The sequence below is a fragment of the Bos indicus genome, chromosome 17 (genome assembly GCF_029378745.1).
Source record: "Bos indicus isolate NIAB-ARS_2022 breed Sahiwal x Tharparkar chromosome 17, NIAB-ARS_B.indTharparkar_mat_pri_1.0, whole genome shotgun sequence".
Lineage (NCBI taxonomy): Eukaryota > Metazoa > Chordata > Mammalia > Artiodactyla > Bovidae > Bos > Bos indicus.
In genome coordinates this window covers 18,384,344-18,410,438 of record NC_091776.1, presented here as the reverse complement: position 1 = coordinate 18,410,438, position 26,095 = coordinate 18,384,344, and the positions used below count along the sequence as shown (strand labels likewise).

Sequence of the window (26,095 nt, the reverse complement as noted above, 5' to 3'; positions counted from 1 at the left end):
GTATTGAGTCTTGTTTTGGGAGGAAATTAAGTTACTTGTGGATCAGCTTGATCCTTTCAAGATGTTACTAGGTTACATCTAGAGTAGCTTTTAATCTAGGGCTAATGTAGCCCTACTACTAACGTATAAGCCTTCAGGTGTCTGTACTTAATTGCTCAGTGTTCAGTGAGGTATTTACTCCAGCTGGTAACTCTGAAGTCATCCAGTCCATTATGAGCTCTGGGAATTTTTCCATTTATAGCTCCCTGGTAATTGTTCTTTTCTTGGTGGTTGATCTTTGCTTGGCCTTGCACAGTATTACTCTACACATGCTCAGATTTAGCATGTGTAGTCACAAGCAGTCAGCCAAAGACTCAAGATTTCTGTAAATTTTCTCGGAGTAAAGAAGATTCCTTTTTCTCCAGTATTCTGTCAAGCAAATTCCACAAATAGCATCTTTTTGGTAACCACAATATCCTTGCTACTGCTAAGTCACTTCAGTCGTGTCCAACTCTGTGCGACCCCATAGATGGCAGCCCACCAGGCTCCCCCATCCCTGGGATTCTCTAGGCAAGAACACTGGAGTGGGTTGCCATTTCCTTCTCCAATGCACGAAAGTGAAAACTGAAAGGGAAGTCGCTCAGTCGTGTCCGACCGTCAGCGACCCCATGGACTGCAGCCTTCCAGGCTCCTCCGTCCATGGGATTTTCCAGGCAAGAGTACTGGAGTGGGGTGCCATTGCCTTCTCCACGATATCCTTAGCCACATGTATAGGGCCAGCATGTTATGTGGTAGGTGCTCAACAAAATATTTTTATGAATACATGGGCTTGTATTCTTTCATATTTAAAGTTTCCATTATCAGAGTCTATCTCCTTTTTCATTTATTCTTCTTGACTGCTCTGGGTCTTCACTGTGGTGCACAGGCTTCTCTAGTTGTGGCATGCGGGCTTAGTTGACCTGCAGCATGTGAGATCTTAGTTTCCCGACCAGGAATTGAAACTGAGTCTCCTGCACTGGAAGGTCGATTCTCAACCACCGGACTATCAGGGAAGTCCCTCCTTTTTCATTTCTAACATCTTCTCTCCTGTTTTAAAATCTTTGCTTTTATTTTGCCATATTTATTTTGTTGAACATATCAAATAACCAACTCTTTCCTGTTATGATCTGTTCTGTATTTCTGGATTCTAATTCACTGCGGTCTACTATTATTATTTTGCCTGCTGTGCCTTAAAACTTTGTGTTTTTCTCATTTAAGATAAGAGGCAGTGTAATGTAGTGGTCAAAGAACTGGGTTTGGTTATTGACTTTATCACTTATTAGCTGAGTGAACTTCAGGAAAACAGTAAACTCTCCGAGCCTCAGATTCTTTATTGATAAAAAAGGGAGAATGTTACTTGCTTTATATGAGTTAATTTTTATAGAACACAACAGTGTCTGACACATTAAGTACTATATAAGTGATAGGTAAACCATATTTTTACTATGATTTTTACTAATATTTACTAATATGATTTACTAATATTTTTCTGTATTGGTTAGTATTAAAACATTGATCTGTGATTTTCCTTTATGTACTACTTCAGCTGAGTTCTTATGTTGTTTTATTGTTCTCATTGTTATTACTTTCTAAATAGTTTGTAAATCAGTGATTGTGATTTTTCTCCTGAACCAGATTTAGAGATTTTCCTCTTAGCTTCCATACTGTATAGTAGATAAATTTTCTTTTTTCCTTCTACTTAAAGAAAAAAGAAAAAGAATAGCTTGTTTTTATCGCTTTGGTATCAGACAGTATAACTTAAAATTGAGATTTTTCTGTGTTATTTAGAAATAAATGTTTATAAATATGGACATTAAAAAAGTACATCATCTTCAAGGTGGAAAGTTTAATTTTAAATCTCCTAGTTACTTAGATCATCTTCAGAATTATCAGTTGCCTTTGTTATATCAAATACAGGGAATGCTATATAATCAAACATTCTAAAGGTGAGGAGGGAGAAAGGGAATGAAATAAAGGAAACAGCAAAGACCACCATGACTGCATTTTGCACATATCAAATATTTGTAAGTCTTGCTTACTCATAATTTGAGTTTATTATAGAGAAGAATGGCACTACCACAGGCACACTCACCTTTAACTTATTGTCCACTACAAGAAGGCCTTCCATCCTAGCTCCTTGACCGCCTCCACACTTGAACACATCTAGAATTTCTACAGTCTTTGCCCCTGCCCCAACCACAAGAACAGTGGAGATATACAGAATAGTTAAATTTCATAAATCCTCAATGATCCAGCTTATAAAGATGTAACTTGAAGAATTCTGAAACGTAGAATTCTGAAATTTACCTATAAAATGTTGATGGTAATTTGCTACTTAGATGCTAAAACTAAAGCCCTTGTTATTTATAATGTAGTATCTCATAAAATATTTGGGGTTACTATTAACCAGTGATTTGGTAATCTGGTGGAGGCCAACAAGACCAAAGCTATACTTCTCTGGGGAACTGGAATTCTGTCTTTAAGGGAGAGATGATTCCTGCTGTCAAATGGGATGGACAGGAGACCAGAATTAGCAGAAAATCCCTTATATAGGCCAATAATTCTCAGTGAAAGTGAGAAAGGGACATAACACCCCTCAGGGACATTCGGCCATGTCTAGAGTTGATTTGGGTTGTTCCAAGTAGGGGTGGGGTACTCCTGGCAGATAGTGGGTAGAAGCCATGTATGCCACTAAACGTCTTATAATGCACAGGACAGCTGCCCACAACAAGGAATTGTCTGGCTTACTGACAAATACTGCTTGATATCACTTACATGTGAAATCTAACAAATAATACAACTGACTGTATATCCAAAACAGAAACAGACTCACAGATATAGGAAACAAACCTGTGGTCACCAAAAGATAGAGGGACAAGTTAGGGACAAACTACTATGTTCATAAAATAAACAGTAAGGATATACTGTACAGCACAGTGAATTATAGCCATTATCTTGTAATAACCTATAATGGAGTTTAATCTGCCAAAGTACTGAATCACTATGCTGTATACTTGAAACTAACATAATAAGTCAACCATACTTCAGATATTTACAAAAAAAGAATTATCTGGTGCAAAATGTCAGTAGTGCCAATAAAGGCAAGCAGGTAAACTCTATTTTGTCCTTTGTACTCAGGCCTGAACTTAAACAGTGAAGTTTTCTAGGAGCTACTCCTTGGTTAAGACCAGTTAAAAAATGGCTTCTGCCACAGGGTGGTGGCATCTCTTAATAAATAAAAGTTGACCGTAAGTAGTTGTATTTTGTACATAAGAGTACCCTTATTTTGTTAATATCCAGTTTCTATCTCCTATTAGAAAAATACTTTTTTTTTTAAATTTCTAAACATTTTTATTTCAAATCTCTTTTCACCCCTTCCTCAAAAAGACATGGGTCAGTACAGCAATCATAAAAAGGAGATACAAACACAAGAGTCAAATGTCTCCCGCACTGACACTTTACAAAAAACCGGGAATTGTGCATGAGTTTTCCAAACGGGACCTGCAGCAGCTACTAATGTCCCTTTACAAGAGTCAACATGCCTATTAATACAGTATATACAGACACCCCATTCTGGAACTAATCTACAGGGACATCCCAACACCCCCCATCTTAGAAAAATACTTTTAAATAAGCCATCTTACTCTAAACTATGTAACATTCCAGTTGTACCACTAAAGGATCCAAATTCAGTCTCTTCTCAGCTGTGCAGTAAAATATGAAGGAAAGGAAGGGTTACATGCTTGTCCTTTGAGGCCAAGTGGTAGTGGCGGCAAGCAGTGAAAAACTCCAAGAACAAATGAATTCTCAGAAAACAGGGCTGCATAATCCATCCACTCTTCCCAACAGTAGCATCTTCTTCAAGAGTCAAACCTGGAGGTTCTGGGATTATTCAATAAAAAAAGAGTAACATACACTTTACTCACATAAGGAATCTCTCAAACTGCAGACTGAAAATACAAAACTCTTCGTAACAATGTCAGGGTCTTTTCCATCTAAGCGGTGCTGAACTGTGTATAACTGGTAAAGGGTGCAACCTGACAATGCTTACACAAGAAATTTCTCACTAAACTCACTTATTCATCATTTGTTGAGTAACAATGAGCTCTCCGTCAGTAGTCAAGAGCTGACATTCTAGTTGGAAGGCACAAGACATAACCATGAAACAAACAGCGAAGACAGTACTGCTGAGACCAAAGAGCTATACCCCAAAAGTGTACTAGATTTAGAATAAGTCAAGAACATTTTGAGCTGAAGTAATCAGGAGTAGCTTCTCAGAGATGAGACTTTTGAACAAGGATATGAAATGTGAATAGGATCTAAATAAACAGACAAGAAAAAGACTAAACCAAAAAAAAAAAAAAATACAAAAAATAGAGCAAGGGTTTTGTGGTGTAGAGACAATGATGCTTTTTCACGATCCTTTAAAATTACCTGATTATCCAGCTTTGAATTCTTCAACTGTTTTTTGTTATTAAATCTTCAGATGCTATCCTTTAAATGGGATAAGTAGAGTAGATTAGAGGAATATTTCCAAGGCTCTCTAAAAGTCTCTGGGATGATTTATCTTTATGGAAATAAAATCACAGGTAAACCATTAGGATTTTCCAGGCCATGTTCTGGTTTCTATAACAGGAAACTGACTAAATGTATTTTACTCACCTGGAACACACATTCAACCAGGTGCGTAACCTTCTTTCCCCTGGCTAACATAACTTGGTATATCAGTAACTGTATAAAGTTTTTCTACCGCAACAGAAATGATTGTCTATTAAAGGCTTTTGCAAATTGCTGCAGCTCGGCATACTCAGCTTTTACTACTAATTTGCTCTGACCACATTTTCATTTTATGGACTGAAATGAGCAGTTTATTTCCTTTCCTAGGGCTTTTGGTTCTCTGTTGTTCCCCTCATACTATTTAAGGCATGCCATGTCTTCCTCGCCATAGTCCTTGAATTTGCAAACTATGCGCTCAAACAGAAAACAAAACACCCCCAAACTCCAGTCTTGTTATCAGAAAACAAAACTCCTCACAAAAAGCAATATTTTTGGACATTTTGGAACCATTCTATGACTCAGTGTATGGTAGGTTTCCTCGGAAAACTCTCAGTGATCCGGAGAATCCTCTTTAAGGCTGGGTGATCTCGTCTATTAATATTTTCCTGAGATATATGGCTAAAGACAACTCTGTGTGCTCCGTAATATTCAACGGCTACATCATCGTCACCCAGACACGAGGACGTAACTTGGGCACAGTAGGTTATATACTCTCATGAGAGAGGCCATCTAGTACCAGCTCCTGGGTTCAATGCCACCAGGCGGCCCTCCTGTGATCTTCTGGACGCGGGCCTTGGGCACCTGAGTCCCGCGGATATCGGAACATTGCTTCGGCGCCTAAAGAAATTCTCCGCGCGAAGGCGGCAGGCGGCCTCGAACTCCCGCCTGCTCACTGACAGCCCTGCTCCTGCCAAGACCCAAGTTCCGCGCGGCCGGAGCTCGCCTCTAAGAGTTTCCCGCGCCCAAGGCGCGGGCTTCTGGCGGTGCCTAGCGCCCCTCAGCCCCGGTCGCTGTCTCATCTCCCGCGATCCCGAGAGTCCGGAGGGAGCAGGGAACGCGGAATCGGCCCCCAGCTGCAAGCCGAGGGGACCCGCCTCCACTTCCAAGTCCAGGGAGCCCAAACGGGAAGCCAAGGACAGCGCCGGACGTTCCGGAGACCTCACACGTCCCCGTCGGGCCCACGCCAGCGTCGAAGCGGCTCTCCCGCCCTCTCGCGAGAGAGTGCCTGGTGGTACCTCCTTCCTTTCAGCTTTCTCTCCCCGCCCCCAGAGTGCTCGCGCGGCTTCCTCCCGGGGGCGGGAGCCTTGGACGTGGCGGGGCCGGGACAGCCAGGGTGCCGGGCCCGAGGCGGTCTGCTCGGCTTCTCAGCAGCCGGCCTTCCGCGCCACCGACAAGCCCCTGACAGGCCCAGTGCCTTCGCAGGTAGACGGGCCCCGGCCTGACTGACGCTGCGGTGGAGCCATAGGCCGGGCGGAAGGATCAGCGAGCCTGGGCTGGTGGGCACCACACCTGCGCGGGCGGAGGCCGGCAGGAAGGTGCGCACGCGCGCTGCCTGCGGGAGGGCGGTGGCTCCGGGGACGCCGAGCAGCGAAACCCACGGGCTGGGCGCGCTGGGTGGCGGTGGCGTAATCTCGCAGCCTCTTAGCGTCTCCTTCCCTCCGCCTCAGTTTGGGGCGGGTCAGGAGAATGGCTTCGGACATAGAGTCGTCGCTCGAGGCGAGCTTCTCATCCAGCGGTGCAGTGTCAGGGGGCTCAGGGTTTCTGCCACCGGCTCGCTCCCGCATCTTCAAGATAATCGTGATTGGCGACTCCAATGTGGGCAAGACGTGCCTGACCTACCGCTTCTGCGCCGGCCGCTTCCCCGACCGCACCGAGGCTACGATCGGGGTGGATTTCCGAGAACGAGCGGTGGAGATTGATGGGGAGCGAATCAAGGTGAGCGGATGGGAGACTGTCGGGAGGAAGGTTATCCCGGGATGACACGTGTGCCAACCCCTTCGTGGGTTAATTGCTGGGGCCCGGTATAGGGCGTGCGCTTCATCTTTTCTCACGCTGATGTGAAGATGGGAGTTGGAGATTGGAAGGATTTGTATATAGCAAACTTCTAAGGCAGTGTTTCTCAAACTTTATTGTGCATGAGATTTACCTGGGTTTGTTTGTTTTTCCCCAAGTAAAGATTCTCATTTGGTCAGGTCTCCGGTGTTGCACATCAACTAGTCAGTGGAGCACACACCGAGTAGCAAGCGTGTAGGACTGACTTATGGGCCGGGTTCTCACGTGTTGGGAGTTAGTGAAGTAAGGCCAGAGTAAATATAGTGAAATTTCTCAGGCATGGGAATTTCATTTAGTAAATATTATTTGTTAAACATTCATTTGAACACTGCCCTAGGTTTTGTGGAAGTAAAACCCCCGTTGTCTTTGAGGAAGTACCTAGGTATTCTCTTGCATGCAGTTTTGTTACAGTAGTTTCCAGATGACACTGAGTTGTTTAGAAAATTATGTTTTCTTGTTGAAACATTCTGTAGTTTGTACTTGGTTCCTCAGTGGGTTGCCACATTCTTGGTGCCACCCTCTTTTGAGTCTTAAGTCACTGGCGGCTCCTGAGACTGGAGAACACAGTAAAAGTGGAGAAGGTAGTAAGCTCAGAGCCAAGCCTGGGATTCTCAGGGATTGAAATGGAAACATTGGAGAATAAGGCATCAGTGACCAGACTGAGGCACCTTAGACACACTTCTTCACTCTGACTGATGTTCAGCCACCTGCTGATACAATCCCTTAAAACAGGTGGACTCGAGGAACTACTCTGCTTTCCTTATACTGTGTTTTTTTATTTATTTATTTTTTGCTTTAAATTAGGATGTTCATCTTTACCTCAGTCCACTGTGGGGGGAAAAATAGGCTCACTTCATTCCCACACCCACATTCTTCAGACATGAACAATTTAGTTTTTGGTTCTCCAATCTAGGGGCTTCCCTGGTGGTGCTAGTGGTAAAGAACCCACCTGCCAATGAAGGAGACATAATGAGAGTTGGGATCGATCCCTGTGTCAGGAAGAGCCCCTAGAGAAGGACATGGCAACCGACTCCAGTATTCATGCCTAGAGAATCCCATGGACTGAGCAGCCTGGTGGGCTACAGTCCATGGGGTCACAAAGAGTCTGACACGACTGAAGCGGTGTAGCATAGCATAGCAGAATCTCTGGCCCATCTCCCCACCCCCAAAGGGGTTTTACTGCCAATGATAGTAAAGGAGAAATAGGGCTGAAAAGGCATCAGTCCTCTGTAGGCCCTTTTGCCTTTTAATCTTAGCTTTAATTTTTCATTGTCCCATTCAAGCTGGGAATGGTGGTCTTTTGGATGCACTGTATTAGGGAGTTAAGAAAGATCTGCATACATTGCAAAGAAAAGGGTAGAATAAAAGGCTATTTTCCATCAGAATTAAGTTAGGCCCAGGAACCTCTGGGGGAGGAAAATAATAGGATTTCTGAGGTTAGAGGGGGAGTTTGTTTGGCAGAAGGAGTTCTGAGAGAAATTGCCTGGGTTTTGAAGCCCAGCTGGCCTGGCTCAAATCTGAACCTATGAAAGGGCTACGTGTCCTTCGTAGGGAGATCAGCATTACCTAGTTTTCAGTATAAAGTCTCACATCCCAGGAACCGTCTCAGTCTTAGGCGAATTGGTGTGGTTGGCTAGTCTGGTGGTTAGGCAGTTTCTTTAATCTTTCAGAGTCTGTTTTTCTCATCTGAAAAATTGGGACCATAGTACCCCATCAGGCTCACATGAGGGTTAGATGAGAACAGATAGAAGGTACTTGGCTCAGAGTCAGTGATCTTGAGAAGATTCTTCTCCCCTGGTGGTTTAACATCATGATTTCTCTTTGGCACCATCAATTCTATGATTGCACAACCAGAGTGAAGCAGAGATCAAGTAGGGCATAGGCAGACAGCTGAAGGGAAGGTGAAAGTGAAAGAAAGTGAAAATGAAGTCACTCAGTTGTGTCTGGCTCTTTGCAATCCGTGGACTGTAGCCAACCAGGCTCCTCCATCCATGGGATTCTCCAGGCAAGAATACTGGAGTGGGTTGCCATTTCCTTCTCCAGGGGATCTTCCCAACCCAGGGATTGAATCCAGGTCTCCCACATTGCAGGCAGACGCTTTAACCTCTGAGCCACCAGGGAAGCCCAATGGAAGCAGGATAGTAACAAAGTAGAGGGACTGGAGGCAGGCGAGGAGTTGGGGTTCAGTGACCCTTTACCTGCCTCCAGGTTGCCATTTACACTTTAGATCACAGATGAATCAGGTGCAAATTTAAGAGAGACTTATAGCATATTAAACATATGAACTATGTCCAGTGTGTGACATCGAAGGCTTAGCTTTCAAGATTGGTGCTGGCGCTGATAAGTGAAGCAGAACCTCAGATGGGATGAATCTGGGAGCACAGAGTTGATCCTTCTGGTTGAGAGGAGCAAGGAGAAAACACTTTTCTCTGTGATTGTCCTTCCTGAGCTTTAGCCTGACCTCATATGTTGATAGGGCCCCTGAGTTGGTATCCTAGTTGGTAGAGAGGCTGGATTTCTTTTTCTTCTCTCTAAGGCCTTATCTGTTGACTTGTACTTCCAACTGTAAGACTTGAGAGGTTTTTATTGTGGTCAAAAAGATTACAGAGATTTCTGTAATAGAAAAAGATATGAGTATTTTGGTGGGGGAAAAGTTTAAGGTGTTTTTTTGGTGTCTTAAAAAAAATGAAGTGAAATAGAATAGCTTTATTCCATATATTGCTGCTGCTTTTTTGTTAACCTATATTATGTTTTAAGTGCTGCTGAGATGTTCATATTATCTCTTTGGAGCATTGTAAGCCTAACCTGAAACGATATTTCTTCTAACTTTTCATCTTGAAGTGAAAGCTGGAAAGCTCTGTTACTTTATTATTTATTAGTAAGTAGACATTATTTTTACGTGTTTGGTAAAAGTGAGAGGTTGTGTTAAATGTTTTGTGGACTGTAAATTTTTCAGAAAGCGTATCTTATAGCAGTGCTGTTTCAGAATCACTTAAAATGTTTTATAAAATGTGATAAAGTCTGTTTGCTATTCTGTTCCTGAGTACTATATATGTATAATGGAAAGTGTAAAATCTTGTTTGGAGAATTTGGAAAGTTGGATAAAATTATATAGTTAATTCCTTAAATAAAAATACATTTGGTATTTAAATCAAGGTATTTAATCCTTATGCTCCTTCTGTCTCTGTGTATCCTCACCATGGAAGCTATTTTCCTTTCATATCAGCACGTGACAATGTCAGACACCAACAGAATCATTCTCTGTCTCTCACTAGGGATCCTCAGTTCCTATTTGAATATTGGGATAGCTTACCTGTCATTTGTAGTGAATGAGATTTTACATGTTAAATGCAAGATGTTAATATTAACTAGATAAAAATAATCAGGGCCTCTCTCTCCATAGGTAAAGCAAACATTTAATGAGTAAACGTTTAATGGAAAGAAGACATTTTGTTAGACAAAAATAATTATGATACAGTGCAGGAATCAGCAAACCATGCTTGAGGGCTAACTATGGCCTGCTGCCTGGTTTTTTAATTTATTTTTCTGTTTTTTTTTTTTTTATGTGAAATATGGTTGATATACAATATTATGTTAGTTTCAAGGGTCCTACATTGTCATTTGCTATTTGCATACATTATGAAATGATCGTCACTGTAAGTCCAGAAACCGTCTGTGCCCTGCTGTCTGTTTCTCTGTGGCCTGCAAGCTGAGTTTTACATTTGCAGATGACTGGGGAAAAAAGAACCACAAGAATAAGATTTCATGACAAGTGAAAGTTACATGAAATTTAAATTTCAGTGTCCATAAATAATAAAGTTGTATTGAAACACAACCTGGCTCATTTGTTTATATATTGTGCTTGCTTTTGCACCACAGTGGCTGAGTTGAGTAGTTGTGACAGAGACCGTTAGGACTGTGAAGCCTTAGATACTTAGTACTCTGACCCTTTACAGGAAAAGTTTGCTGACCCTGATACACTGCATAGATGATTTGCTGTCCTACACAGGAATAAAATTTATATACCTAAAAAGATGGTTGAGGGCAGGAGGAGAAGGGGGCAACAGAGGATGAGATGATTGGATAGCATCATTGACTCACTGGACATGAGCAAACTCTGGGAGATAGCAAAGGACAGGGAAGCCTAGTGTGCTGCAGTCCATGGGGTCCCAAAGAGTTGGACACGACTGAGCGACTGAACAACAACCACAACAGAAAGATGACTAGCAAAACCAGGCAGTAGGTGACTGCCAAGTTATTTTTGGATGTTAGTGGAGGGCTCATTCTCACTGGAGGGATATTTTGATGAGTAACATTAGCAGGATGCTCCAGCAGGATTAAAGTTTCCTGTGGAAAAGTGGCAAGTGAGAAGAATTGCATAGGTGTTGGTAGCAACATTTCTGAAGAGTTTCTAAACAGCTAGAATCTAGATTTCATTTTGTATGTGTGCTAAAAAGTCCAAGTGTTTTAGGAAGATAAATGGGGCAGTGATTGAGGATGAATCCTGAGTGAGCCTGATTCTTCCCCTTGATGAACTGGTTTTCTGTCTGCATTCTCTCCTTTAGTAGACCCTTGACTTTGGGTATCACTTCTATGAAGGTAACTTCCAAAGCTTTGTTTGGCCCAGCCCTCACTCCTCATCTGTCCCTCTGTGTTCCCTATCATTTTGTCTGCTAAGTCTGCTAGGTCGCTTCAGTCATGTCAGACTCTGTGTGACCGGATAGACGGCAGCCTACCTGGGACTCTCCAGGCAAGAACACTGGAGTGGGTTGCCATTTCCTTCTCCAATGCATGAAAGTGAAAAGTCAAAGTGAAGTTGCTCAGTCGTGTCTGACTCTCAGCGACCCCATGGACTGCAGCCTTCCAGGCTCCTCCATCCATGGGATTTTCCAGGCAAGAGGACTGGAGTGGGGTGCCATCGCCTTCTCCGCTATTGTTTTGTAGACATGGCTATTTGGATAAGCCCTCCCTCACCTCAAAATTCTGGGGTGGGTTCGTCTTTCCTCTCAAATCTGCCTCTTCTGTTGCTCCTCTACGTGACCTACATGGTCCAGATGTTGTCCGCCTCATCCTGGAGGCCTCACCATTCTTTGCTCCCTAAATCCAGTTAGTTTTCTACATGGATGATTTCTCTCATCCATTCTTCTTTCAAAATCTTAGTTCATTTTTTTCACTCCCTATACAATGGAATACTCCTCAGCCATAAAAAGGAACAAAATTGTGCCATTTGCTGAGACGTGGATGGACCTGAAGACTCTCATACAGTATGAAGTAAGTCAGAAAGAGAAAAACCAATAACATAAATTAACACATATATGTGGAATCCAGAAAAATGGTACAGATGAACCTATGTGCAAAGCAGATGGGGATTTATTATGCTCTGCTCTATTGTAGCAGTTCAGCTCATCTCCCAACCCCAGCCGTCAATTAATTTGTTGTATACATTGTTGCCAAAATGCCAGATTAATGTTGCTCTTTAGGGAGAATAATCTCCCCTGCCTCAGATGCCCAGAGTAGTTCTCCATTGTATTGTAAAAAGTTCCAACTTTTAAAATTAACATAAGACCTTCCTTCTCTTGCTCCAGACTGCTTTTCTAACTTAACTCCCCCCACCATTAATTCCCTTTGAGTACTCTATAGTCCAGCCAACTATTTGCTTATCCCTGTTTTCCTGTTGCATTTCCCACTCTTTGCCTGGAATAACCTCCCTTTCCATATTTCACCACGTGTAATTCTTCCTGATTCACCTCAGTGTGTCTCTGTCAGGAATCTCCCTACCTCTCATTCTCCTTTCTATTTCTTCTTTCTCTCAGCTTCTTTAGCACCTTACCTGAGTCTTTAAATCTCTGCTGTTTGTACTATATGTGTGTCTGCCTCCTTTATTAGGTCTTACTCAGTTTTATTCAGGACAGAGTCCATGTCTGATAATTCCATAGACATCTTCCGGAGTCCAGCTCAGTTCTAAACTATATAGGGCTCAGATAAGTGTTGCATATATTGGAAACGGGAGATCAGTTGGTAGCTTGCTCTGGAAATCCAGATTTGGGGTGATGAGGGAAGCTAATGGAAGGAAACAGATGACATGAGATATTTTGATGATAAAGCCAAAAGGCTTCAGTAACTGGCTTTTTGTGAAGAGGAGGAGGACTCAGATGGCTGAGGTTGTGGATCTGATTGACTGAAGGTAGATTGCACAGAGTCGGACACGACTGACGCGACTTAGCAGCAGCAGCAGCAGGTAGTATCTTTAGTAGGGATAAGGAGTATAGACTTCCCTGGTGGCTCAGATGGTAAAGCGTCTGCCTACAATGCGGGAGACCTGGGTTCAATCCCTGGGTCAGGAAGATCTCCTGGGGAAGGAAATGGCAACCCTCTCCAGTATTCTTGCCTGGAAAACCCCATGGACGGAGGAGCCTGATAGGCTACAGTCCACGGGGTCACAGAGTCGGACATGACTGAGTGACTTCACTTTCATGGAAGATTGATTTTTGAGAGGCTCTGTAAAAAAAATTTTGTGTTAATCATTTCTTTGTTGAGATGGTGTTATATTCAAATGGAAATGTTGGATTGGCAGCTAGAAGTGTGGAACTGGAGGAAATAATCATGACTATGACGGTGAAGTTGGGGAGCATAGGTAGATAAAGACAAAATGCCCAGTGTAGTTAACATGCTTAGAGAGTGGACTAGAACTTGGCTTCAGAGTGTAATGAAGAGGATATACCATGAATGCTGAACCCAAATAGAAATCAGATTATTTACCCTTCTCCATTGTTTTGTCTTAATCTTTATTAAAAGTAATCCAGTGTTTATAAGTCAAAGAGTATTTTATTTTATAAGACATCTTACACCTTACCTAACTAGAATTAAATTGAGAATTCATCTTAGAAGTGGTGATGGTGCAGTATTGTAATTAGCCTCCAATTAAAATTTAAAACAATTAAAAAAGTGGTGATGGTGGTTAGCAAGATACCAAATTGGTCCTCTTGATTTGATTTGCACTGGAATTCAGTGAATGGGAGTATTGACAGTTGGGGTACCCTAAAAAGGAATCTTAATCTATGACTCCTTAGCTCAGAAAACTGGGATATTTGAGTCTGGAGTGGTTTGGTCTTGAGTCCTGTATGGTATAAGCAGTCTCCATATTCACAGACCCAAGCCATTCCACTATCTGAAGGATCCCTGGAACCAGGCCAGAGCTCCCATTGTTCTTCCAGCCTGATCAGAAGCCTGTGATTCTTATAGCTCTTCTTTGAAAAGTAGCAACATTGGTGTTTGTACTCAGATGTGAGATGTGATGGAATTACTAATTTTCCAGGGATCTTTCATCAGTAGTTAAGATCTTTTGTTTTAGAGTCTGTGTCAGATTTCTGTACTTAAATTAGCTTAAGCAAAATGAGATTTTTTTTTTCCCCCACATAGCTGAAAACTCAGGAGAAAGTACTTCTTTTTCTGTCAGTTCTAACACCAGTACTAAAATGGAGACTCAGAGATTCTGCTTGGGGACTGTGACATATGCCCATCCCCAAACTGTGGTGGTGACATAGGTGTGGGGATGGGTCATGTGCCTGGCTGGGGGTTCACGTGAGTTGAAGGCAGGGGAGGGGTGGTTCCCCAAGGAAAATGAGGTGCTATTAACAGTACCCGGTGAAGAGCCAACTCACTGGAAAAGACCCTGATGGTGGGAAAGGTTGAGGGCAGGAGGAGAAGAAGGCGAAGCAGGATGAGGTGGTTGGATGGCATCGCTGACTCAACAGACATGAGTTTGAGTAAAGATGGTGAAGAACAGGGAAGCCTGGTATACTACAGTCTACGGGTCGCAGAGAGTTGGACATAAAGACTGAAAAGCAAACAACAATAAACAGAATTGGGGTTGTATGCTAGACTGGGAAAACCAACACTCATCTGTAATAGAGTCACTCAGCCCAGATTTAAATCCTGGCTGTAAGACCTTGGTAGTACAGCTCTTTCAACCATCTTGGAAGCTGTGGAGGCCTGCTGGGAACAGGACTTCTAGCACAGCTCTTAATAATATGTCTGGAAGACTATGATCCAAAGCCAGATTTGCCGGCTGTAAGCAGGGTCTCCGGACCCAGAGGGATCATACAGCCCTTTGTAAAATTGAAGATGTTTGTGCTCAAGATGAAACTGAAGTCTGTCTAGGCAAGAGATGTACTTATGTGTATAAAGCAAAAACAACATAACTTCTGGTGGAAAACCTAAGAAAAGCAGAGTTATGTGGGGAAAGGTAAGTGGCTCTTGTGGAAACAATGGCGTGGCTTGTATCAAATTCTGAAGCAACCTTCCTGTTAAGGTCATTGGATGCAGAATCCCTGTGATGCCATCAAGGATTTAAATTTATCGAACAGAAAGTAAAAGTGTGGATTTGTTTAAAAACAAAAAAAAAGGCTTTGTAGCATAACCGAATCACTGTGGTGTACACCTGAAACTAACACAATTTTGTAAACCAATTAAACTGTAAACTGTACTTCAATTAAAAAAAAAGGCTTCATAGTCTCTTTGTGTCCTCAGGTGAGTTACACAGCCTTAGTAAACCTCAAATTGCTCATCTGCAAGGTTGAGTAATTGTTACATTCAGTTCAGTTCAGTTCAGTTCAGTTGCTCAGTCGTGTCCGACTCTTTGCGACCCCATGAATTGAAGCACGCCAGGCCTCCCTGTCCATCACCATCTCCCGGAGTTCACTCAGACTCATGTCCATCGAGTCAGTGATGCCATCCAGCCATCTCATCCTCTGTCGTCCCCTTCTCCTCCTGCCCCCAATCCCTCCCAGCATCAGACTCTTTTCCAGTGAGTCAACTCTTTGCATGAGGTGGCCAAAGTACTGGAGTTTCAGCTTCAGGATCATTCCCTCCAAAGAAATCCCAGGACTGATCTCCTTCAGAATGGACTGGTTGACTCTCCTTGCAGTCCAAGGGACTCTCAAGAGTCGTCTTCAACAACAATTCAAAAGCATCAATTCTTCGGTGCTCAGCTTTCTTCACAGTACAACTCTTACATCCATACATGACCACAGGAAAAACCATAGCCTTGACTAGACGGACCTTTGTTGGCAAAGTAATGTCTCTGCTTGATTAAATAAGATAGTGCTTGTAAAGGACTTAGCATAGTACCTGGAACATGCTTGGGCTGTGCAAACCTCAAGTAAATATGAGTAGTTTAAGTTCAGTTCAGCTGCTCAGTCGTGTCTGACTCTTTGCAACCTCATGGACTCCAGCACGCCAGGCTTCCCTGTCAATCACCAACTGACGGCGCTTGCTCAGAATCATGTCTATTGAGTTGGTGATGCCATCCAACCATCCCATCCTCTGTTGTTCCCTTCTTCTCCTGCCTTCAGTCTTTCGCAGCATCAGGGTCTTTTCCAGTGAGTCAGTTCTTCGCATCAGGTGGCTAAAGTATTGGAGCTTCAGCTTCAGCATCAGTCCTTCCAGTGAATATTCAGGACTGATTTCCTTTAGGATTGACTGGTTTAATCTCGTTGCGGTCCAAGGGACTCCCAAGAGTCTTCTCCAACACCACAGTTCAAAAGCATCAATTCTTTGAGTGAACACTAATACCTTCGGGAGAGATGGTAATAATGGAAAATGCATAAATAAGCAGAGAAAGAATAGGGAGGGAAGACAGCTAAGATTGCTGTTTCCAAATTATGTGTATTCTTTACTCTTAAGACCACAGCTAATGAAAAGAAAAGAAGATGAGCTCATTATGTTATGTAAATTAGCCCTGATTTTAAGGTTAAAGCAGGCTTTTGAAAAGGTGAATGACTGGATCAAGGTCCCACAAATTGGTGGCTGGGCTGGAATTTACAGCCCAGCTCTTGCTTCCTTTCTCTCCTTGCTGACTTCCTATCTCTTGCATTATGCTATAATTAAATTCTTCCTTTAAATTATTTCTAGTCACACAAAATGTGTCACTTCTCCTTGTTAGGGAAGCTAAAATTTATTTTTAAAATTTGCCATGTGGATCTATATGTCAGATGTACATATTACTACTCTGTACAGTGTGCTAAAAGGAAAAAGAGTTCTGTTACAGTGTTACTAATACTAGTTATGATGTTGATTTACATCATCAAGCTATTAATAGAAGCTTTTATGTAATCATCAGATGATCTCTCATATAGGCTGCTTAGAAGCAAAAATAATAAAAATGTGTTCTTTGAAAGAACAGTGCCATGCTTAGTCACTCAGTTGTGTCCTACTCTTTGCGACCCCATGGACTGTATAGCCTGCCAGGCTCCACTGTCCTTGGGGATTCTCCAGGCAAGAATACTGGAGAGGGTTGCCATGCCCTCCTCTGGGGGAATCTTCCTGCATTGCAGGCAGATTCTTTATCATCTGAGCCAAGACTGGGTAGCCTATCCCTTCTGCAGGGGATCTTCCTGACCCAGGAATCAAACCGGGGTCTCTTGCATTGCAGGCAGATTCTTTACTAGCTGAAAGTGAAAGTCACTCGGTCGTGTCCGATTTTGCGACCCCATGGACTATATAGTGCATGGAATCCCCCAGGCTAGAATACGGGAGCGGGTAGCCTTTCCCTTCTCCAGGGAATCTTCCCAACCCAGGTATCGAACCCAGGTCTCCCGCATTGTGGGCAGATTCTTTACCAGTTGAGCCCCAAGGGAAGCCCAAGAATACTGGAGTGGATAGCCTATCCCTTCTCCAGCAGATCTTCCCAAGTCAGGAATCAAACTGGGGTCTCCTGCATTGCAGGCGGATTCTTTACCAACCGAGCTGTTACCAGCTGAGCTACAATAAAAATGTGGTCTTTGAAAGAATAGGGGAAGAGGAAATTTGATAGCTGATCAAAGAAAGAAAGATCATTTGGGCTAATACTGTATCTTCTTTAGTCAAGCAAAAAAGTATTAAATCAGTTTGCCAGATCATTTCTCATTTTGGTAATAAAACTACTAAAAAGAGCTTTCACGAATAGTAAGAAACTTCTCAAGATTTAGCAAACAGATTTGTATTGGAACTTGATACTTGGATTTAAAGTAGGGATTCATGAAATATTTTTAAAGTATATTTTATGTTGTCTTTATAGTGTCTCAAACGGGAGAATATCGTGTAAAAGCACCTTTGAGCCATTCTCTTTCCTAAGATATTAAGTATTAAATTGGGAAAAATTGCTCTGAAAACACTTCCTAACTTAACATCTGCCAGACAAAAGCATGTCACTTGCTTAGTTTCCAAAATGTCATTTTCTCTTCTTTTCTAAGCATTGTGAACCACTGCACTCAGAGCTAAACCTAGAGATTTTTCTAGGTTATCATAGGTTTGTTCCCCATTGGCCCACTGGGGAGCTGTATCTGCCTCTCTTTCAGTGACAGTTCTCTCTACCTTCGTGGCTGACGGTTTTTATCAGTTGTGCTGTCCTCTCTTTGCTGAGGCTCTTGGCCCTCACCTCAGTGCAGACCTGAGAGGCAGCAGACAGCGTAACAGTGTGTCCTAGGCTTTCACTTGTTCTAGTAATTCAGTGAGTGAAATTTTGAAGCTTCCTTTTAAATTCAGTTCACTCTCTGTATCTATGGGAGAATATTTGGGGAAAAAAAATTCCCCAAAGCAAAACTTGAATTTGCCCACTGCTGGCAACTGTTTACATAGCATGTACATTGCATTAGGTATTGTAAGTAATTTAGCGATGACTTAAAGTATACAGATGTAAGTTAAATGCAAATACGATGCCATTTTATATAAAGGACTTGAGCATCCGTGGATTTTGGTGTTAGATTTTGGTGGGGGTTCCTGGAACCAGTCCCCCATGGATACTGAGAAACAGCGGTATTTCTTTGTAAGTGACTCACGAACATAGTATATACTTTTAAGGCTCTCCGGTAAAGTGTGAGATGTTATCCCATACTTCTTGTTTCCTGGAAGTCTTGATATGATCAGAATGTTTTGAGTAAGATTGATGGGAGGAGGCTTATTGTTGAGTCAATCCTAGCTTAAACAAACAGTTTTCTTAAGGCTGAATATCCTCATCATCACCACTTGCATTTATTGAGGATTTTCACAATTCTTTGAGACAGGTCTAAATTCTGCATGATTTTTTTTTTTTTACTTTAGTTTGTTAAAACAAATGTATGTTTGTTACAGAAAACAGAAAAGTAGAAATAAAGGGGGAAATTTGCCTTAAATGCAACCATTTAAAAAATTACTTTTAATTGGAGGATAATTGTTTTACAGTATTGTGTTTTTTTCTGCCTTTTATCAGTATGAAACAGCCATAGGTAATATATATGCCCCCTTCCTCTTGAACCTCCCTCCCACCACCCACCCCATCCCCCTCTCTAGGTTGTCACAGTGTACTGGGCTGAGCTCCCTGCGCTGTACAGCGACTTCCCACCAGCTCTCTGTCTCACAGGTGGTAATGTGTATATTTCAGTATATTTCAGTCCTGCTCTCTCCATTCGTCCCACCCTGTCCTTCCCCTGCATGGTCTATTCTCTATGAAAGACAACCATTGTTCCTGTTTTGGTCTGTTACCTTCTTGTGTACTTTTAATTTTTTTAACTTAAATATGTCCTCTGCTTAAAACATTATAAATCATTATTCTTCATCGATGAAATGAATTTTGAATACTTGAGCTGGGAAAACGTTATTAAAAGAGGAAGACGTCAGTTCCAGTTCTTTGGACGGCTTTTATGTAGACCATCCAAATTATTCCCAAAATATCTTTCTGAATGTTAAAGATACAGTTTGAAGTGGGATTTTTTTTTCATTCTAAAAAACTGAGATATTTAAGATTTGTGCTTTGAAAATAAACCATTCAGTGGTTTTTAGTGTATTCACAAGCCTATGTCACATCATCACTTATGAATTCCAGAACATCTCACCAGAAAGAAACCACTTACCCATTATCAGTCACTCCTCATTCTTCCCGTTCCCTCGGACCCTGGCAACCACGAATCTGTTTACTCTCTCTGGAGACTTGCCTTATAGTGGACGTTTCATACACATGGAATCTTATGACGTGTGGTCTTTTGTGTCTGGCTTCTTCATCCATGTTGTAGCATGTGTCAATATTTCACTCCTTTTTATGGCTGAATAATGTTCCATTATATGGATATATATTTTATTTACCCATTCATAAGTTGGTGGGTATTTGGATTGCTTCCACCTTTTGAAAGTTCAACATGTTGGTCGCTCAGTTGTGTCCGACTCTTAGCAACCCCATGGACTGAAACCTGCCAGGTTTCTCTGTCCATGGAATTCTCTAGGCAGGAATACTGGAGCAGGTTGCCATTCCCTTCTCCAGGGGATTTTTCCAACCCAGGGATTGAGCCAGGATCTCCTGCATTGCAGGTGGATTCTTTACCAGTATAGTGTAAACATAACTTTTATACATGTAGGAATAAAAAATTCAGTAGGAAACCAAAAAATTAATGTGACTTGCTTTATTGTGATATTTGCTTTATTGCAGTGGTCTGGAACTGAATCTGCAATATCTCCAGGATATGCCTTATATTATATTTCTACCTTGAACAAACTTAGACTTAGGAAGAAAGGGAGACTATTTCAAAAATGGATACATTTGGACTAAGAAGAGCTACCATAAAAAAAAAAAAAGATGAAAAAAAATCAGAACTGAAAAATTAAGATAGCCTGGGAGTGGTGATCAATATTTCCATCTCTAACTACATGTTTAAAGTGTATTCATTAATTCATTACATTTTAATTAAGCAGTTACTGCCATGTTTCAGCACTTCCTCTTTTATATACTACTTACTTTGGGGGCCATCTACAGTATCCCCTCAGTTTTCCTCTCCTTTGGTATTGCTTTCAGTTCACTCACTCAATCATGTCTGACTCTTTGCCATTCCATGGACTGCAGAATGCTGGGCTTCCCTATCTATCACCAACTCCTGGAGCTTTCTCAAACTCATATCCATCGAGTCGGTGATGCCATCCAACCAGCTCATCCTCTGTCGTCCCCTTCTCCTTCTGCCCTCAATCTTTCCCAACATCAGGGTCTTTTCTAATGAGTCGGTTCTTCGCATCAGGTAGCCAAAGTATTGGAGTTTCAGCTTCAACATCAGTCCTTCCAATGAATATTCAGGACTGATTTCCTTTAGGATGGACTGGTTGGATCTCCTTGCAGTCCAAGGGACTCTCAAGAGTCTTCTCCAACACCACAGTTCAAAAGCATCAATTCTTCGGCGCTCAGCTTTCTTCACAGTCCAACTCTCACATCCATAGATGACCACTGGAAAAACCATAGCTTTGACTAGATGGAGCTTTGTTAATCTGCTTTTTAATCTGCTGTCTAGGTTGATCATACCTTTTCTTCTAAGGAGCAAGCGTCTTTTAATTTCATGACTGCAGTCCCCATCTGCAGTGATTTTGGAGCCCGAGAAAATAAAGTCTGCCCATTTCCATTGTTTTCCCATCTATTTCCCATGAAGTGATGGGACCAGATGCCATGATCTTAGTTTTTTGAATGTTGAGTTTTAAGCCAGCTTTTTCACTCTTTTCTTTCACTTTCATCAAGAGGCTCTTTAGTTCCGCTTTGCTTTCTGCCCTGAGGGTGGTGTCATCTGCATATCTGAGGTTATTGATATTCTCTATAGAAGTCATCTATTTAGGCTTCCATACTCGGAGTATCTATAAATAATACAAGTCTTTCAGTTAAAAATTATCTAGGGGACTTCTCTGGTGGCAGAGTGGATAAGAATCCTCCAGCCGATGCTGGAGACACAGGTTCGATCCCTGGTGCTGGAAGATCCTACGTGGGTCAGAGCAGCTAAGCCCATGTGCCACAATTACTGAAGCCGGCTTACCTAGAGCCCATGCTCCGCAACAAGAAGCCCCCACTTGCTGAAACTAGAGAAAGCCCATGTGTAATGATAACCCAGCACAACCAAAAATTAAAAAAAAAAAAAGCTATCTGAGCATCTCTGTCCCTGGTCTTTTCCATTGTGATTAGTACTCTCATCATTTAATATTTCTCAGGAACTAAGCAGGGACACAATAAATTCCATGTTTTAAGAGAATCATAACACATGACTTGTATTTAGCTTTAGATATGATTCCCCCCGCCACCCCGTATTTCCATTGGGAGGTATTGGAATATTTTTATTGGTAGAGATGTTTAGAATAGATAAGTGATTTCCTAGTCATTTAAATTTTTTTAAAGGGGCCTGGATTTTGTCAGATGTATATATATGTTAGACAAGGCTGTGGTCCTAGTGTGATCAGATTGGCTAGTTTTCTGTGATTATGGTTTCAGTGTGTCTGCCCTCTGATGCCCTCTTGCAACACCTACCGTCTTACTTGGGTTTCTCTTACCTTGGACGTGGAGTATCTCTTCACGGCTGCTCCAGCAAAGTGCAGCCGCTGCTCCTTACCTTGGACGAGGGGTATCTCCTCACCACCGCCCCTTCTGACCTTGAATGTGGAATAGCTTCTCTAGGCCCTTCTGCGCCCGCGCAGCCACCGCTCCTCGGGCGGGGGGTAGCTCCTCTCGGCTGCTCCTGCGCTGTCGAAGCCTGGTACTCTCGGCTGCCGACCCTGACCTCGGACATGGGGTAACTCCTCTTGACCGCCGCCCCTCGGGCATGGGGTCCTCCCGGCTTCTGCCCCTGACCTCGGACATGGGGCAGCTCCTCTAGGCTGCGCTGTGTGCGCTGTCGCAGCCACCCACGCTATGTCTAGTCAAGGCTATGGTTTTTCCTGTGGTCATGTATGGATGTGAGAGTTGGACTGTGAAGAAGGCTGAGCACCGAAGAATTGATGCTTTTGAACTGTGGTGTTGGAGATGACTCTTGAGAGTCCCTTGGACTGCAAGGAGAGTCAACCAGTCCATTTTGAACTTCAGCCCTGGGATTTCTTTGGAAGGAATGATGCTAAAGCTGAAACTCCAGTACTTTGGCCACCTCATGTGAAGAGTTGACTCATTGGAAAAGACTCTGATGCTGGGAGGGATTGGGGGCAGGAGGAGAAGGGGACAACAGAGGATGAGATGGCTGGATGCCATCACCGACTCGATGGACGTGAGTCTGAGTGAACTCCGGGAGTTGGTGATGGACAGGGAGGCCTGGCGTGCTACGATTCATAGGGTCGCAAAGAGTCAGACACGACTGAGCGACTGAACTGCACTGAACTGATATATATGTTCATGTGGGGGCTAGGCCTCATGACTTTTCACATCTATCCTAATTCTACTATTTTAAATTACATGAATGAAAGGCAGGGAAGGGCATATTGAATTTGTGGAAATTAGACACTTAACATGTTTTTAAAATCTGATATCTGTTTCTTTTAGCATTTAAAATCAATTTTTGAGGTATAATTTTTCCAAACAAACTTGACTTACTGAATTAAAGTGCTAAATTGAAGTACTTGTTCTGCCACTTGTGTTAATCATGAAGTGACTGGACTAGTATCATGACATTTAAATCACATAAATAACACCAAAAGGGCACTTTCAAGGGAGCAAAGTAGTATAAGTGAAGCAGCACAAAGGGCCGTGCGAAGGTAGTGAAATTTTTCTGTGTGTGTAACTGGATGAAATTGTCAGTTTTTCTCTTCTTTTTCCCACTTCCAGATCCAGTTATGGGACACGGCGGGACAAGAGCGATTCAGAAAAAGCATGATCCAGCACTATTACAGAAACGTGCACGCCGTGGTCTTCGTGTATGACATGACCAACATGGCGAGCTTTCACAGCCTGCCGTCTTGGATAGAAGAATGCAAACAGCATTTGCTAGCCACCGATATACCACGGATTCTTGTTGGAAATAAATGTGACTTGAGAAGTGCCATTCAGGTACCCACAGACTTGGCACAAAAATTTGCTGACACACACAGTATGCCTTTGTTTGAAACCTCTGCTAAAAACCCCAATGATAATGACCATGTGGAAGCTATATTCATGACCTTGGCTCATAAGCTTAAGAGCCACAAACCCTTAATGCTTAGTCAACCCCCCGATAACGGAATTACCCTGAAGCCTGAACCAAAGCCTGCAATGACATGCTGGTGCTAAATCACAGTCTTTATTGCAGTATCTAATATTGACTAAAGAAATACTTCTGAAGTATGACAGTGATAAGTCATAGAATTTAATCTCAGATACAATGGATCATCCTGACACATTACTGTTTATCATTGTTATGCTTATTTTTGTATTTTGTGTCTACTTAATCAAGTTTGTCGCTGTGACACCACAAGGAAAAAGTTTTCAGGTGAGGTTGAAATGAAGCAATATTAGGATGAATCAGAACATCTTTGCGTTGAGAGCTCGAGGAGGCTTCATATGAGAGCATAATGGGATTTTTAAGAGTCAGTGATTGTTTGATCCTGTGTTCCTGAAATTGAAAAAAATATATTAAGGGTTTAGGACACTTACTGGTATGTCCTTTGAATAGGAAGTATTCTCAATAGGATAAAAACTGGTATTTGCCTCTCCATAGAGTTCTTTCTTTGTATTGTTAGTATATTAACTGCATTATTATTGGTACATTTTAAGAGCCAAGACTTCAGGTCTGGTGGCAGAAGACCTAGAATGTTTTCTGGTTCTCAGCCCAGAAAGAATGACTTTCCCAACAGTCCTAGATGTTTGATCTTTATAATCAGTGTCAGTCAGGCCTATAAAAATATCATTATTATTTTTAAAAAGAGTAATTCTAGAAAATATGCAGAAGTAAATCAGATTATAATGCAAATGAAATGACATCATAAGGTGCTTTATACTTTACTTTGATATATTTAAATAGTAAAAACTAACTGAAAGATTTGAGATGTTATAGTTTAGGGGAAGTAAGTGGACATGGCTCCTGGCTGCCACCAGAGACTTTCCAATCCCTGGCTGTCAGTCATTTCAAGCTGTGTGTCTGACATAGGATCTCATGCTCCCCCCATCCCCAGTCAACTCAATGCCTAAATGCATTCATCCTCTCTTCCATTTGGATTGTAACTCTGAGGGCATACCTATAATTGCTGTGAGTCTACATTTATTTCTGTAATAGAATTGTGTCATAATCTATAATCTTTAAATTTTATGGTCACAACAAACTACTCCTCCTCAGTATGAAAAATAAATTAGGTATTAAAAAATATCTAGCCAATCCCTCAGTGATGGAAGGAATATTTTAGAAAGTATTTTACCCTAAATACTTTTGTTTTGAATGTAAGACTTTGCACATAGGAAATAATAAGCTTGCATATGAAGCTATTATATGAATGGAATGTAAGCCATGAACTCTAACTGAAGTGTGCACATTCGCTAATTCTGAAAGATTGCTGAATTTACCATTTTAGAGGAAATTAAGCTGAAAGGTGATTATACTTAAAATATTTTCAGAATGTGGGAAACCAATGAAATATGTGATCTAATCTAGAGTTTTTTCCTTAATCATCATGGTGGTCCTGGCTGAGTAATTTAGTTATAAAAACAAGATAATTCTATTACATAAACTAACTGAAGATAATAATTAGAGGAAATAGTTACTCTATTTTAAACACGAGACCTTAAGGAAAGAGAAATTGTCTTTGTTTTTAATGAGATTAATCCATTTTTCTTATCATGCTAGAATTAAAAGTGGTTTGACTTTATCTAAATTGATATTAATTTGTAACTATTTTTATAGCAAAACAATGACAGCTGTTACAATTGTTGTGGGTGTTAACAGTTTTTTAAAGAAGGGAATCTGTTTATTGCTTATCAAAACATTTTCTAAAGTGGGGGAAGAAAGTTTACAGACTTTCCAAGCACATTTATGTTTTTTCAGTGCTGTTTATTAATAATTTTTTAAAAAGTAATTTAACTTTATTTCTTTTTGTAAGGAGTTAGTAGTAAGTATCCTTTAAAGTTCTCTAAAAGGACTTATTTTTTCCACTTTAATATTTATTAATTTAAAAATATTTGTATCCCATTTGTGGTGATTTGTTGTTTTAATTTTCTCGATACATGTTTTCATTTTTAAAAAGAACATACTTACCAGTTGAATGGGGATGAAGCTTTTAGATATTTTCCAAAATATTTATAAAACACCAACTATTGACAAATCACTTCCAAAATGGTGGCTGTTATTAATTTTTAAAGCACAAGTCACAAGTTTTATAACTTCTGTGCGAGTTTATTTTAACTGTGTCCTTTAGTTGAAAACCTCAGATATGTTTTGGAAAAGTCATAGTTTGGGAGAACACCAAAGGAAGCTAATCCAGGCTGTAATATAGTTCTTAATGACAGTGCTTTATTGACAGTATGTTGCTAATACATTTCTTCATGAAATCTAAACCAGAGTTAAATAATTTTTTTTTTTTTTTTTTGCTTTTGTGTAATAAAGTTTTATTAAAGCATAAAGGAGATAGAGAAAGCTTCTGACATAGGCATCAGAAGGGGGCAGAAAGAGTACCCCTGAGTTAAATAATTTTGTTGTGAAATAGCATCACTGTAATTTTGCCCTCATGAAGTTCAATAAACCAGCTTTGACATAAGGAAATTGTAGCTTAT

At 41.4% G+C, this 26,095-nt stretch overlaps 2 protein-coding genes and 1 pseudogene across 4 annotated transcripts; 2 read left to right on the top strand and 1 right to left on the bottom strand.

Moving 5' to 3' along the window:
* Positions 1–1,844: 1,844 nt before the first annotated feature.
* LOC139176833 (uncharacterized) lies at positions 1,845–6,038 on the bottom strand. Its single transcript, XM_070770188.1, has 4 exons — positions 6,023–6,038; positions 4,681–5,935; positions 4,453–4,585; positions 1,845–3,900 (listed from the first exon to the last, which is right to left on the bottom strand). Exons 1-2 carry the CDS (start codon positions 6,036–6,038, stop codon positions 5,289–5,291), a joined length of 663 nt encoding a protein of 220 aa, XP_070626289.1. The 3' UTR covers positions 1,845–3,900; positions 4,453–4,585; positions 4,681–5,288.
* Positions 5,935–26,084, top strand: RAB33B (RAB33B, member RAS oncogene family). 3 transcript variants are annotated; one of them, XM_070769093.1, is made up of 3 exons: positions 5,935–6,071; positions 6,243–6,510; positions 23,186–26,084. In XM_070769093.1, the coding sequence occupies exons 2-3, from the start codon at positions 6,262–6,264 to the stop codon at positions 23,624–23,626; spliced, it is 690 nt and encodes a 229-aa protein (XP_070625194.1). In that variant the 5' UTR covers positions 5,935–6,071; positions 6,243–6,261; the 3' UTR covers positions 23,627–26,084. The 3 variants fall into 3 exon arrangements, with proteins under 3 accessions (XP_070625194.1, XP_019833250.1, XP_070625193.1); XM_019977691.2 differs by having other exon boundaries at positions 5,935–6,110; XM_070769092.1 differs by having other exon boundaries at positions 5,935–6,510.
* On the top strand, positions 6,517–23,179 carry LOC139176695 (large ribosomal subunit protein eL33 pseudogene; annotated as a pseudogene).
* Positions 26,085–26,095: the final 11 nt, after the last annotated feature.

Bases quoted from the DNA above. Each gene is read 5' to 3' on its own strand.
- RAB33B (XM_070769093.1), top strand. From the start codon at position 6,262: ATGGCTTCGGACATAGAGTCGTCGCTCGAGGCGAGCTTCTCATCCAGC. The intron at 6,511-23,185 runs GTGAGCGGATGG...TCCCACTTCCAG, and splicing joins TTGATGGGGAGCGAATCAAG to ATCCAGTTATGGGACACGGC.